Here is a 16207-nt window from a genome sequence, read left to right as displayed (position 1 = left end):
CTGCCGAGATAGGTTGATCTTCCACTCAGCAGTCGATATGTAATACTTCTATATTGGTAGAAAGCTAACTTCTCAATATGTAATCATTCCTAAATCAAAGCGCGATAGTCTGGTACCGTTTTTGTGTTTGTAAGAAGAAATTGAAAATATTTGAGATTTTCGAAACCAAATAATTTGAAAAAAAAATCAAATCAGCTGCTCTACTGATACTATCTGTTCAATGTGTATAAATATGTTGACAAAATTTGTAGTCAAAATATAACATATAACACAACATAACATATAGCAATAATAAGCCATAAAAAAACTTTAGCGCCCCACTGAATTAAATCGGACACGAGAGCGGTAAAACTAGTAACTACTTGCAAGGCTAGCGTTTTCGTACTTTTTTGGATAGTTCTCTCGTTGAGAGCGATTCTTGGAAATTCTGTTACTGCAAGTTACTGGAGATATTTTTACTCGAACAGAGCTAAAATAAGATACTCATATCCAGCGTTGACACCTTGCTACGATCGTAGAAATTTGCTACGATTTTTTTTTTTCAATTTCAAAATTTTATACCCCACTTCGCTTTATCCTATTTTTACTAGGCTTTTAATATTCATTATGGGCAGAAACTATTTGTAAAGCACTTAGGGTCTTCACACAGAGCTTGGTACTCGGTAACTCGGTGTTCTGTAATTCTCCCCATGTATTTTGTTTGTGTAAAATTATTTTATTATCGGCTTACAGGATACCGAATTATCGTGGTGGAATCTTAATCGTTTTTCCTGTAATTGGTAAACTGCAATCAGCTGTTCGATATTTATGAGTGAATAAAATTCCTCAGTTTTCTGTTACAATTTGCTTTTTTTATGGGAAAAAAAACTACAAGTCAGCTCTTGATAAACATAATTACCAGACTAACAACAGAAAGCTGAAAAGGACGTTCACTGTTGATAAAACTACCGAGTACCAACTAGTAGTTTACAAGTACCAACTAGCAGTTGTGAAGACCCTTACTATTACTTCAAAAATGTGGTAAACAGGTCATGGCAAGAAGCGTCTGAGCAAAACCATCTGCAACATTCAAATTTTCGCATAACATACAGAAATATACAATGTCCGAGAGGGATACGAAGTGGCACAAAGAGGTCACAATGACTGCGTGTCGAACTACTCCACGATGGATTCATTGTCGCAGATAAAAAGCGGCTCAACAGAGGTAAAAGGTTAAGTTCGCCTCAAATAAAGGAAGTTTTCACCTATTTATGACGAAAGTGCTGGGGCAAGTGGCAAAAAGTGTTTAGTTCTATAAGTTCGGTATTTGGAAAACGCCAATGTAAGAGAAACAAATATAATACAATACTTAAAAGATTACAAATGTTATTGAAATTCAAATGTTTTGTTTTTGTTTTAAAACAATAAATATGCATATGCATAGAATTTAAAATAATAACAAATTTGTATCTTTTGATACGATTTTTCTGGTATTTTGCCTCGCAATCGGTTTCGTGAGGTGCCATCCTACAGAAGACCAACTAAAAATACACACCTGTCTCTACACTTCTGTTTTCCGGTATTTATTACTTAGATCAGGCAACAAACAGTCTCGGTCGCCTTTAATAAGAGCCTTTGGTGTAGAGTAAACGAAGGAAAAAATACGTACTGGCTTAGGGTACGATTTTGCATTACTGTAGACTATATATTTGTATTTTTTTCAGTGTAGATTGATTCACGGTATGCGAATCGCCACCCACATAAAACTGTTAACAATTTTTGATGAAGTTACACCACCAAATTATGCATATTTCGCACACAATAACTACGTATGTATGTATGTATGTACGTATGTGTCCATCCCTATAAAGCTGCCCTGTAGGACCTCGGAATAGACTTAGAGGTAGGAGTTTTGTTCTAAAATTGGTTATGTCATGCAGTAGCGGACAATGGGTATAATTACGCATTTGCTGATATGTAGGCACTTAGTCAACGAATTTTCATGTACGGCGTTGGCATGTAGAGAGAGTATCCGCTTAAAAAATCTGAGAACTCCGGTTCGAATCGCAGCTGGCGCAAGTTTTATTTTTGTTTTTGCATATGTAATGCAGAAGCGGACAATTATATATATACAATTATATATATATATATATATATTAAATAGAATTTTACATGTTCTTGGACCAAACTTTGGACTAGTTACAATCACTTGCAGTCTAGTTTGTGGTGTGCACTAAGTCTATTCCGAGGTCCTACAGGGATTACATTCGGACCACTTTTAGTACAATTCACCTGTTTTACATTACATTGATTTAAATTTTTGGACTATTTTTGGTATAGTTACAAAACTACTATACTTATCTATATTTTTCGAGCAATTGGACCATTCTTTCCTTCAGGGTGACATTTCGATAGGATGCATGTATTATTATGTATGTATTTGTTTCACTGGCGGCCGCTGTGGTGTAGTGGTTAGCAGTGCGCACTACCGTTATGCTGGGTCTGGGTTTGAGCCCAAATTTCGACCAACACCAAAAAATAAAACAGAAATTTTTTTTCTAATAGCGTTCACTCCTCGGCAGGAAATGGCAAACCTCCGGGTGTATTCTACCATCGCCGTTCGGAGTCGGCGTTAAACTGTAGACAATATCAAGGCGCACGCCACAAATCAGAGGAGAAGCTCGGCCAAACATGAACATATTGTGTAAGCGCAAATTTATTATTATTATTATTATGCATTTCACTTGCATATAATTATATGCTTATGCACGTCCATATACATATTAGGCTGAATCGCGAAAAAAAAAATTAGAAATTACCCCAATTGGTGTGAAAATATTCTTAGGGCCAGTTTTTCAATGCCAGTTTAAATCTAAGATCGCGTAAACTGCGTCCATATTTCTCAACCAGCTGACATTTGTTTAACCAATGGTTAAAACCAGCTGGCTTGAGCGTTTTAAAAAGTCTTTATCCGTCACAAAAATGTTTGCCCTGATGAAAATATATTTTTTAATACTTTATATCGTTTAAATATCCTGTTATAGGTTAACAGTAAAGTGTGGCCAGTAAAACCAATTACAGTGAAACCTCTCCTAACGGACACCTCTATTAAACGGACATCTCCCTTGGGCGGACATTTTTTCCTATACCAAGTTTTAAGTATAAATTTCGGAATAAATTACTCTCTCTTAAGCGGACACTCTCTTGGCCGGACGCGGACAGCGGACGCGAACCTCTTATCAACGGACATTAAGATTTCTTTTCATAACAAATCAAACAAAAACCTCCGTTGAGCGGACGCGAACTCCTCATAGGCGGACTACTAAATGGAAAAGGGGACTTCCCACATAAAATGTGATTGTTATGCACACATTTAGTTTGGTTTGCGCAGTGGTTTAGGTTCGTTATTTGAGTTATCAGAAACCCTTGAAGAATCCAACTCCAATTCTAATGAATTTATAACAATAGATAAATACATGGACCGAAAATTTAGATTTCTGGTTGGATTTTGTTACTGATAAAAACATGAAAACTATTGATGAATAAATAAAATTAAAAAAAAACTTTTTAATATACAACGCTTTTATAAGTGGACTAAAAAAGTAGAAAATAATATTTCTCAGTCCCACAGAATTTGTTTTGATAACTTTTGATTTTGAAATTTTAGCAAAAGTCATTATAAACAATTAATAACATTGAAAACGAAAAACGTGGAGCGCATGCAGTACAAAGCATTCGATTTCATTGACAATAGTCAAACTACATCACATTCTACAGCGAAAGTACAAATTTGAGATCGATTTTAAGCGGTCGTTATTCATATGCCCACATACATGCATATGTTACTTTTCATATCAATTCAAGTGTATTACATGCGTCCACGCTTTTCATTTTCAATCTCATAAATTGTTTATAATGACTTTTGCTAAAATTTCAAAATCAAAAATTATCAAAACAAGTTCTATGGGACTGAGAAATATTATTTTATAATTTTAGTCCATTTATAAAAGTGTGGTACATTAAAAAGTTTTTTTTTTTTAAATTTATTTTATACTTTTTAGTCTTGTCTGTATAAAATTTAGCAATAGATACTAAAATAATTCAATTTGCAGTGAAGAGATCAAAAGACTATGCAAGCAAAATGTTGTTTGCTCACATTTAGTACATACATACATATAGCAGCAATTAATTTCATTAAAAGAAATGGCGTGTCGTCCATTTCCGCTGTAGCGTATGTAGTGGATATTTTTAACTTTTTCTGGCGAGGCGACATCTATCTCTAGAGTTTTTCTAATTGTATGTCTGTGATATGATACCTACGACGAGGTTGATATCTAGACTAGGTTGATGTCTAGACTTTGCCATAAATAGCTTTGCTACATTAACAGTAGGTGCATTCTTTTGCAACCGAGCTACAAAAGAACACTCGCTTAAATGACGAAATACAAACAAAGCTCAGCCAGGTCGGTTAAAAAATACCCGACTTGAAGGCTAGTGTTGGTAAGTGAAAAAACTGCTCTATTGTGAATTGTTAATGGGAAAGTGGAGGGGGAAATTTTTGCTTTCTTTTATACGTGACTTATATTTTAAAAGAGTATACATATATACATATTTCAATTTCCATCCAACTGAAATCAAGTTGCCATAAAATTAAAAATTTTAGTATGTTTCGAAGTTGTTCATAATAAGTAGAATACAAATTTTAAATTGAGTCTTGAATAAAAAAAAAAAATGTATGACTAAAAGTCTAATTTTGCGCTCTTTAGGGCGTGGCATGGACGCAAATTGCTATGACCGAAAAATCCTCTCGAAGTAAGCTTCAAAACGAGAAGGGGCGGGGGCTGTGTACTACACAACCTTTTTTCTTTCTTATGGTGCCCGACCCTATCTAATGCACAGGCGTAAAATTATGCTTGCAACATTAATGAAGAACTTTCACTGAAACTTGAGGTCAAATCTACGCGCGGGTTTAAGTTTTGACTTAACGCTTTATTTTTCCTGTTTTTTTTTTTAACATTGCATAACAAGACTGATTATCCTTTTTTCGTTAATTAACAGCAAACACAGACTTCCCCCGATAATATATACACAAACATTTGTATGTAAACAAAGTTTAATGAAGCATATTTCACACTGGATTTTTCCTTCCTTTGCTTTGATTATATGCGTGTGCGTGTGTGTATACGGTTTGTGGTAGTGAAAAAAGGTAGGATTTAATTTGTGATAGCAATAAATGTAGATATTACGATACAGTGGCAATGAATGAATCTTTGCATGATTATGTACATACATACATATGTATGTACGTACATGCGTACAAAAATACAAAACCATGTAGCACCTCCCATAAAATATAGGTACAATTGAAATATAGTCCGCATATGAGAATTCGTTCGTACCCTGTATCCCTTTAAAGTAAACAAAAAAAAAAAAAATTGAGTGCGGCTGGTTTGCGGCCGGTTCGGGGTTTGCTTATATAATAACACTTTGGCTCTAGGTTAGGTTAGGTTATGCTGACTTGGTTGCCCCAAAAACGCTGCGTGCTGGGAACGAAATTTTCCAATCCCAGTCGAACATTGTCCTGTCCATAAATCCACCAGAATTGAGAATTTTGGCCTCGATCAGAAAGACTTGGCAGTAGCACATGCCCTGATACTTAAAGGTCTGAGAGGAAATAATCAGATGACACCGAGAGGGAGATGAGACATTCATGTGAACGAACCCAGGGTCTTGATTGCAGCTTAGCTATCAGAGTAGCTACGAGTATTTAAATTCGTTAAAACCATTCATGTAGTCAAACTACGATCCATCCGTGTAAAAGTTCAGCGGTGCCTCCCTCCAACTCCACTTCCTAGAGAGGATGTGAGTGTAGAAAGAACTATACTTTTTGGGAGCGTATTTCTGACGCCTTTTAAAACACTCGCGGAAGAGTAGTGAGGCAGAATAAAACCGAAAAATCGCAAAAATAAGGCTTATATGTACGTAGCTTTCTTAGAACTGCAAACCCTTGACATACATACATATGTATGTACATATGATTGTTACTTCGGGAAACAAGTTAAAACAAATCGATACCTGCGTGGCAGATCGACCTATCTTGGCAGCCAGTTCGAAAACACCTATTTATCGTTCGATGATTTTTCTGGAAATTTCAGCCGTCATCGATTCGCCACTTCGCTGCTTGCTATGTTTGAGTTCCGGTCGCTTAACGAACAATTTTGCATGTGAAAGCAACAACAAAGTTAGCTAGCACGGATAGACGATAGCGAGTTTGGTTGTACCTTATTGAGTTCGTTCGTTTCGCCACTCGCTAACTGTTGGCGAATCGATGACGGCTTTCATTACAAAATAACCCGAATTGATGATGATTGTGTACTTTCCGCTGACATGCTCCATTTTAGGAAATCTCTCAAAAACTAGAACCAGTTGGATACATATTTTTGCAGAAATTCAATAAATTTGTTGTAACTTTTAATATATTGTACCCTTCACAGTAGGTGAGAATATATGTACTCGTATTATGTATTTGAAGCACTTATTTGCTTTTAAAATTTATCTTCACTTTCGACCTATTGTAGAGTGCAAGCAAAACTTTCAATTTTCACCCTTATTTTCACTGCTAAATTGGTTAACACCCACAAATGTGTTTTATTTGAATGTCCTTGTGTGTGTAATGTTATCACAGCATCGCTCTTATTATACATCACAGTAATTGTTTTACTACTTCCACGAATACAAGTTTGCTAATATTTTGTATAGATTTAGATAAAAGCACTTTATCATATTTTTTTAAATGATCTTACGCTAGTGTTGTTTTTAATTAAGGCATTCAAAAATGATGATAACAATCAATAATCATAAATACCAATACATATTAAATATGACAAACAAATAATCAATGAAAGGCATTTTTTTTTTTTTTGGAAGTTGTGCCAAAAATCCTCATGTTTGTGAAATATAATAGTGGTTTGGAAAATAAAATGAACCCTCAGACGAATTTCTTTTTAAACACAGAAAATTATTTGCGATCTTTTGATAGAATTTCTATTGAAAATAATAAAATTGCGGACTGTCCAACAACTTTGTGCCATCCGAAAAGTGAAAAATATCGCGCAGAATCGCTTAAAAATGACACCGTCGTGAGCTCAAAATCAGAAATAAGTGGTTCGTTATTATATTTTGGATATAATTCTGATGATTACGAGCGTGGCTTAGGTGAGTGAAAAAAGTTGAAGAAAATCCAAAACGTTAATAGCAATTCAAGCGTCGGAAAGTTAGGTTTACATATCGTCGGTGATACAGCAAAACGTTCTATGTCACTTATTACCATGGGTGCTTAATTGATTTTTTATATGTATCTGATCGCTTCTGGCAATAGTAAATCTTCATCAGCCAAAGGTAGACAGTTTTGCCATTCGTTCATTAGAGTGTAACCATTTGCAGATGCATTCCGGTGCAAGTAAGAGACCATCTAAGTGTCAAGGGTACTAATAGACATAGACCGTTTTGCAGTATCACCGACGATATGTTGTAAATGGATATCAGCCGCGCTAAGGGTCATTTAATGATTACTTAAGGTGTTGTACAGCATGAATTCCTCCCTCGCAGACCCAGTTAATGATTCATTAATGACATTTAATGAACATTAAACTTAAGTGAACAGAACACTTTACTTACACCACTATTGCGACTAACAGTCGTTTATCTACTGTTAGTCGACACTCGCAATAGGGATGTTAATTTTTTAATGAACGATGTTGACATTTTTGTTTCTTATTGTCGCAGAAAATTAATTTTAAAATTTCAAAAATTCTAAAATTATTATGAAAATGCCAACAGTTGGTTTGAGATGGAATAACACCTTGGAAAATGGTTCCGTGCGCAGAAAAATTCCAACAAACCTCGGATGAGACCCCCTTTTTTTGATGACGACCACCGCAAACGTATAAAGGACTATGATTTGAGAGTATGTACCTGAAATATCCGGACCCTTAATGGGGAAGGTGCCTCTGCCCGGTTGGTTGATGTCCTCGGGAAGACAAAGGCTGACATCAGTGCCATCCAAGCAATGCGATGGACGGGGCAAGGAAAAGTAACTGTGAAGCCTTGCGACGTTTACTACAGTTGCCACGTAAAGGAGCGCAAATTCGGTGTTGGATTCATGGTAGGAGAGAGACTCCGTTGCCGAGTACTGGCGTTCACCCCGGTGGACGAATGTCTAGCCACAATCCGCACCAAAGCTAGATTCTTCAACATCTCGCTCATCTGCGCCCATGCCCGTACGGAAGAGAAGGATGAGGCGTCAAAGGATCTCTCCTATGAGCGCTTGGAACGTACATATGAGCGCTGCCCCCGACACGATGTCAAAATCGTGCTTGGCGATTTTAATGCCAAGGTGGGCAAGGAAGGTATCTTTGGCGCCACTGTCAGAAAATTCAACCTCCATGACGAAACGTCCGATAACGGACTGAGACTGATCGACTTCGCCGGGGCCCGAAACATGGTAATATGTAGTACTAGGTTCCAGCATAAGAACATCCACCAAGCTACATGGCTGTCTTCAGATCGAAAAACGAGAAACCAAATCGATGATATTGTGATAGACGGAAGAAATGCTTCAAGCGTTTTAGACGTACAAACGTACACTCCGAGGGCCAAACATCAACTCGGGCCACTATCTTGTTGTAGCCAAGACACGCACCCACCTCTGTGCAGCAAAAAAAAGTGCGCCCAACAATGCAAGGAAAGTTTAACGTCGAAAAGCTGCAATCACAACAGACGACCAATTTATTCGCCACTCGACTCACATACCTGCTCTTTGAGAGCACTCTTCAACAATCCGACATACGCGAGCAGTGGAACTACATTTCTCGATCATTAAGTACCGAAGCCGAAGAAGTAATTGGATTTCAGCGAGCCCGAAAGAACAACTGGTACGATGAGGAATGTCAAGAATCCGCAAAGAAAAAAGACGCCGCCTATAGGTCTACGCTGTGATCGGGCTCATCGCGAGCCATTTGGGACCGTTATAGGGAACTACAGAAGGAAGCGAGACGTATTTGCCGCAATAAGAAGAGAGAGGCCGAAATACGTGAGTGCGAAGAGCTTGAGATGCTGGCCGACAGGAAGAACGCCCGAAAATTCTACCAGAGGGTCAGGCGAATTACGGAAGGTTTCAAGACCGGGGCGAACTCCTGTAAGAACAACAATGGCGACCTAGTGACCGATTCCAGAATGTACTTAAAATGTGGAGGGAAAACTTGTACAGCCTACTGAATGGTAGCAGCGCTGAAAGTATTGACGAAGACGAACCCGAGTCCCCAGTCGATGATGATGGAGTAGATGTCCCACCGCCTGACTATGACGAGGTACGAATAGCGATTACGCAGCTGAAAAAACAACAAAGCTGCTGGAGCTGACGGCGAGGAGCTGATGAGGTGCATGCATCAGCTCATATGTAGAATATGGTCAAATGAACGCATGCCCGACGACTGGAATTTAAGTGTGCTCTGCCCAATCCACAAGAAAGGAGACCCCGCCATACGCGCCAAATACCGCGGAATCAGCCTTCTAAGCATAGGTTATAAGGTCTTATCGAGTGTATTGTGCGAACCTGATTGGACCTTATCAGTGTGGCTTTAGGCCTGGCAAATCCACGATAGAGCAGGTATTCACAATTCGCCAAATATTGGAAAAGACCCGCGAGACTAGGATTTGTCGATTTCAAAGCCGCTTTCGACAGCACGTTGCCTTTATGCCACGATGTCTGAATTTGGTATCCCCGCGAAACTAATACGGCTGTGTAAAATGACGTTGAGCAATACCACCAGCTCCGTCAGAGTAGAGAAGGACCTCTCCGAGCCGTTTGATACCAAACGAGGTTTCAGACTAGGGGACTCCCTTTCGTGTGATTTCTTTAATCTGATTTTGGAGAAGATAATAAGAGCCGCAGTACTGAACCGCTCAGGCACAATACTTTACAAGAGCGTACAATTGTTGTTTTGAAAAATTATAAAAATTAAATTGAGCGAAAACAAAAAGCAAAGCCAAATAAAAGTAAAAGAATCAACATTGAACTGCATCAAAATGAAAATAAGGGATCATGAATTTCGATGTGAAAGAAAACTCTCTGGGAAGACAATACCTGTAATTATTATACCACGGTATCAAACCTACTTGTCAAACTAACTTTGTCAAAAATTTCATAATATATCTTCCGAAAATACTCTTCAGGTGTGATTAAAACAGGATTTTCAATTGGACTTATTTTTCTTCTAGAAAATTTTCAGGTGGGTAACTAACCACCTTTAACAATTTCAGGTGGGTAGTACTACCCACCATATCCACGTCTTCCGCCGCCGCGTCAAAATTAGAAGCAAGTCTCATAAAATTGCTCAAGAACGCCTTACTTCAGAATTTGGTTGATAAACTCCCCATCTCAGAATTTGATTGAAAAACGCCCTATCTAAGAATTTGGTTGATGAACACCTATCTCAACAAGTGGTTTAAAAACGCGCTATCTAAGCCGTGATAGGGGTTTTGTTAAAGAATGAACTATATTTTTATAAAAAAACTGCAATTAAACCAAAAAATTTAAATGTAAATTTTTTAAATCTTGGCCAAAGTGTAAAACTTGGATTCACACGGCTTTTATTAAAGAATAAATTGTATTTTTATAAAAGAAACTAAAACTAAAATACAAAAAATTAATTGTCATAAGTTCTCAGTATGGGGTGGTCTTATAATTTTGACGCAGGATGTACAATTTACAAGAAACCGACAGAAACTGCTGAACTAACGACATTTATTTATTTATTCATATTTTGTATCAAAAGAACACTAAAATGTTTTGATTCTTTCAGAATGGTCAACGAGTAGCTATAATCCCATCCCATTCTACAAAGATAAACAAAAACAACGACGGGTTCGAACGACATTTACGTCCAAACAACTCAAGGAATTGGAAAAAATTTTCCAAGAGACACATTATCCTGATATTTATACACGCGAGGAGATCGCAATGAAAATAGAGCTTACTGAAGCGCGTGTGCAGGTAGGTTGGAAAACAATTTCTTCTTTTATTCACAAAAAAAAAAATACTTAATTTGTTAGAAAATTGTTTTTTTTTTCGCAAACAGTTTCCTTAATCTAGCCTAAGCCTATGAGTGGCAGTTCAAAGAGAACATCTGTATGTGTGTTTGTTGCTTTGTATACATATTTTCAAGTGTCTAAGTTCAAATCCCAACGGAATTTCGTTATATTTTACTTTGTTTTTTAATTATGAGATGGAATCATTTTTCACTTTTCCAAGCTCACAAATCATCTCTCATTTTCATTTACGAGCTGTCGCGTCTATAAAATGCACGTTAAGTACGAGTGCTGATATATGTATGTACGCACGTTCGTGCATATATATATATATATATATATGTACGTGTGTATGTACATATGTATGTATATTGGGAGTCACGTGCCGAGATCTGAAAGCAAGTCACAGCCAATTAAATAGGGGAGTATTGCAGATGAACTAATCCGACAATTGAGAAAATGTTTACTGTAAATAAAATTATTGTTTAAGGGTGAAAAAATGAGAAGAGGTGGTGTAAGTCAATGTTTTGTTTTCAATTAAGTTAAGTGCTTGGTCATGCTAAACGTATATATGAGCGTGTAATTATGCCCAAAAATAGTTCATCTACAAGCTATGTGAAAATATTTTGGATACCCGAACTTTTGGTTTTTTTTTACACCAGATTCTTTGATTCTTTAGATGCAGAGAATAAAGCTCTCTTAACTGTACACATATCTGTGTAATTGCTTGTGCATACTTACAGTATAGGTCATATCATTAGCACCCCCATTTCACAGTGTTATTGTTTGCCACTGATGTTTATTTATTAATTTTTAAGAATTTTTAATTAAAATACAGTTCTTTCTATGACTAAACTCAAAGTTTAAAACTTTGCAGAAAACTGAAAAAAAAAATCTTAAAATTTTCATCCAAGTTTCAAACTTCTGTCCGTCCGTCCTTGTATGCGATAATTCGAGCGAAAATTGAGATATCCCAACCAAATTTGGTAAGTAGGTTAACCTTTATCCAGGGTAGGTTGGTACTGAAAATCGGACTGTAACTATGCCCACTTCCAATATAACGGTATTTTCGAAAAATTCAAGTACTACGATATTACAGTAAATATTGGATCTACGTTGTTGAGAATTAGTATGCGAAGTGTAATATTGATACAAAATAATATTATTATGAAATTTTTGGAAGATGGGCGTGATCTCTCCCACTTATGATGAAATACTGAATCTCAATATCCGCTTCCTTAACAAACTCGGTACGAGCCTTGTCTAGGACCTAGCTAAGAAAGCTGTTGAAAATCTTTAAAATCGGCCTATAATCACCCCCACCTCCCATATAATGGTAATTTATAGAAACACGAAAACTGCGATAAATCAGTGACTACTGAAGCTAATTCACTATAAATCGATGATTGCAATAACCACTCACCAGAAATTTAGATTATTATGAATTTTTGGATAATAGGCGTAGCGCCGCCCACTTATGACCACAAATGTGTATCGCGGTAACCGATTTATCAATTTCTACCAAACCCGGTGCACCCTTGGTACAGAAAAGCAATTACTTGAAAATTATTTAAATCGGACTAAAATTACACCCACTTGCTGTATAACGGTAAATTTCAGACACACGAAAACTCCGATATTTAAATAACTGAGGACGCTAATTTACATTTACATTAAAATTACAATAAATAAGACTGCTATGGACTTTTAAAAATTGGGCGTGGCAGCGCCCGCTTTATGACTACAAAGGTATATCTCGCTAACCACTTTATCGATTCTACCAAACTTTGTCCAATTAAATCAGACGCAGCATATTATCGAAAACGTTTGAAATCGGGGTAGACACTCCTTCATATCATGCAAAGGTAGTTTAGAGAAATTTAAAACGACGATATTTGATACCTGCGCCAGGAGTATAAAGTGCGGTTTCACCCGAACGGTATGAAATGACGGTACTATTGATATAACCCATACTGTATGTATGCAATTAGATAAATATAAGCCAACCCGATTTCTTTAATTTGATGCTTGAGAAGAATTTGATGCACATGCCGACGATATCAACATCAATAGTCGGCTGAGGAAATAAATGGCCCTAAAGCTGAATCGTAACTAAAGGAAGTATCGCCTATCATCAAGAGCATTCGAGAACGAGAAATATTTTATAAACAAGAAAAATCTTTTAAAGAAATCTTAGATGCTCTGCTACTAAATGAGTATATGTATGTAGTACTGTCAAAACGACTCTGACAGTAACGTCAAGAAGTAACCCAAAAATACATCAAACACATAATTTTGACATTCAGACGGACTGCGGCGAATTCTAGCAATACAAACTTGTATAAATTCGGATTGGCTACGACTGTTCTGCCTCCTCGGAGTTAGATAGAGCATCAAAGAGCGTGGGTCTGTGCCATAAGTGCTACTTTGGTCTGAGTACGCAAATGCTCTTGGATTTTTAGAAAGACAGATTCTGCGGAAGGTTCACTACCTCGTTTTGGGAAAATATTATAATATTTTCCATGATTATCACATTATGTATTTACTCTTCCCTTTTAATTCGTAGAGCATTTTCCTTTTCAGTGACCCCAAGTATAGAATTTTTATGGAACATTTTAACCCTATAACTGCCAATTCCAAAACTGGGTCAAAACCCCCATCCTGGGAGGAGTTATAGGGTTTAAAGTTTCTTTGAAAACATTTTCTGCTAAATTTTATTATAGGTCATCTCAGACAAGGATCATGTAATCCTATGTATGTATTTGAAATAGTTTCACACAAAAAATAATATACATTAAAATTAGATTTTCGAACACAAAGTGGAAATTTTAAGCCACCGAGAAAAAGAATTGTGCTGAGGCCGAGCGAAATCATTTTGGAATAATATTAATGCGTATGGTACATACTAGCATTTGGGCATAGCTTGGTTGAGTCCAAAAAATGACTATCGCCTGAGATGAAACAAAGTTGACCAAGTTTTCAAGCTGGCGGCTATTACAATCCCGGCGAATCAAATGACACCAAACTAGAATTTGCTGTACAAAATAGACCAAAGCCTTCAGTTTCAACTAATTTTATAAATATTTTTTTTTTATGAGAGCTAATCAAAATTCATATTTGTTTATATACAAATTCGATTCTTCTGTTCCTGTAAATAATTGTTAGATATTAAAAACTAGTGGAAACCATTACGGAGTTCCCCCAAAACAAAAACGAAATTCTGTACTAAAAAAAATTAGGTATGCATTTTTTTACTAAGAATTCGCGTTGATTTTTAATTATTTTTTTCTAACGCTGCTAGGCATATTCTTCCATATACACTTGTGGTCAGCAGATTAAGTTGAGTGACATTTTGACCGGTTTCGGCTATTTTTACCTTCCTTTTATTAGCTCGGGATGTAACTATGTAATATTGATGCGCCTAAAAGATGCAGCGATTTCTATTCTCACGTTACATACTTGATGACAGTACGAATGGCAATTATAATAGGGAGGTTCTAGTTTTTTAAACTATAATTTTATTCTTTTGTTTATTTAATGTTTATAATTTTTTTTATAAAATTGTAGCACGCTATATAACCAGAACGACATTAGAAAACCAGCATAACATTTCAAACTTTTCTCTAAATTCAATAAAATAATTTATAAAAGTTCAATAAACTTCAACAATTGCACCCAAATATTTTAAACTTTTATTCAGAATTTTAGTTAAAGCCTAGTAAATTTCAGCAGGTTTAAGTGCAATTTTCAAGACGCCAGAAATTGCGTTGATTTTAAAAAATGTTTGTGGCTGACGATGTTGTGCATTTTCTTCCATATAAATTATGCTCGAAAATGAAAAAAAATGCCTAGCACCATCATTGTTTAGGCATCCATACAAAACTAAATAATTAAAAGGCATTAGGTAAAAAATTATTAAAAATATAAATATTAAATAAATAAAAGAAAATAGCCAAAACTGGTCAAAATGTCACTTAGCCTAATCAGCTGAACATAAGGGTACATACAGTTTGCTCGAAACTTCAGCAGGTACTTGAAACTTGCACTTTATGGCACTAAATTTTAGTGTCATAAAGTGTATAAACTGCATACCTAAAATATTTTTTGAAATTATGAAAAAAATGCAATTTTGATGAACATTTTTTCATAAACCTAAACTTTTACTTTTCAATTTTTTTTACATTGTTTTCAACTAGTTTTTATCATTTAACATTTATTTACAGGAGTAGGGGAATCGATTTTCTTCAAAATTCTAAAAAATTTAATATAAACAGATAAAAATGCAAAAATCGGGACCGACAAGTCAAGTCGCCTCTAAATTAAGCAGATCTTTTTAACCGATCAAGTTTCTGGACTATTTTGTACACAAAATTCCAGTTTGGCAACAATGTGCGACATTAATAAGATATTAAGAAAATTACCAACATGGAAGTTGTTATTTTTTATATTGACACAAGTATTTCTTTATAATAATTATCGTTAAAACAATCAAATTCACATAAAATCAAAGAATACTTCAATCATATTTTTCAATTTCAGGTTTGGTTCCAAAACAGACGCGCCAAATTTCGCAAACAAGAACGTCAAGTCAATATTGTTTGCCCCAAAGCATCCGAGATTTCACAAAAGCAATTGCAAAATCCTTTTGAAACGAGTTCTAAATGTCTTTCGCCGTTTATGATGTCGACACTTCTTTCAACGGAATCAACTTCGAAATCTTTACAATTGATTAAATGAAAATAAAAACTAACTAAATTAATTAACTTTTGTAAACTGACGAGTGCGTAAATACATATAATTTTATATGTGCAATATGTACATATGTAACTATATAGTATTCAGTAAACGAATTGAGACTTTCCACCATAAAAAGCCAAGAGCCTGTAAAGCCCATGTATGTATGTATATGAATTACACCAGAGACACAAAATAATTATTATCTTAATATTTAAGATCAAAAACGTCGCCTTGTTGTAAAAGAAATTTTTTTCGTCTTTGTATAATAATTATTTACGAGAAATATTGTGGGATGATTATTTTCAGATGGAAATTATTCACGCCTTTTCATAATAATTATATGGGATTTTTATTTTTCTCGTCTCTCGGGACGTTTATTTCAAGACGGCAATGATTTACGTTT

General features: G+C 35.7%; 2 protein-coding genes across 2 annotated transcripts in view; one reads left to right on the top strand and one right to left on the bottom strand.

Moving 5' to 3' along the window:
• Positions 1–6375, bottom strand: part of LOC118751025 (nuclear pore complex protein Nup214-like) — a 17674-nt gene extending 11299 nt beyond the window's left edge. Inside the window, exon 1 of the mRNA XM_036485784.1 lies at positions 6333–6375. Coding sequence (XP_036341677.1) covers positions 6333–6375 — 43 coding nt within the window. The remainder of the gene's footprint in view (positions 1–6332) is intronic.
• Positions 6376–6959: 584 nt separating this feature from the next.
• Positions 6960–15846, top strand: LOC118751031 (ALX homeobox protein 1-like). The gene is made up of 3 exons (XM_036485794.1): positions 6960–7194; positions 10842–11032; positions 15607–15846. Exons 1-3 carry the CDS (start codon positions 6960–6962, stop codon positions 15802–15804), a joined length of 624 nt encoding a protein of 207 aa, XP_036341687.1. The 3' UTR covers positions 15805–15846.
• The last annotated feature ends 361 nt before the right edge of the window (positions 15847–16207 follow it).

The sequence above is a fragment of the Rhagoletis pomonella genome, unplaced genomic scaffold, assembly GCF_013731165.1.
Source record: "Rhagoletis pomonella isolate Grant_MI unplaced genomic scaffold, Rhpom_1.0 Rhpom_scaffold_00498, whole genome shotgun sequence".
Lineage (NCBI taxonomy): Eukaryota > Metazoa > Arthropoda > Insecta > Diptera > Tephritidae > Rhagoletis > Rhagoletis pomonella.
This window is presented reverse-complemented; position numbering and strand designations above follow the sequence as displayed.

Bases quoted from the DNA above. Each gene is read 5' to 3' on its own strand.
- LOC118751031 (XM_036485794.1), top strand. From the start codon at position 6,960: ATGAACCCTCAGACGAATTTCTTTTTAAACACAGAAAATTATTTGCGA. The intron at 7,195-10,841 runs GTGAGTGAAAAA...TGATTCTTTCAG, and splicing joins TGATTACGAGCGTGGCTTAG to AATGGTCAACGAGTAGCTAT. The intron at 11,033-15,606 runs GTAGGTTGGAAA...TTTCAATTTCAG, and splicing joins TTACTGAAGCGCGTGTGCAG to GTTTGGTTCCAAAACAGACG.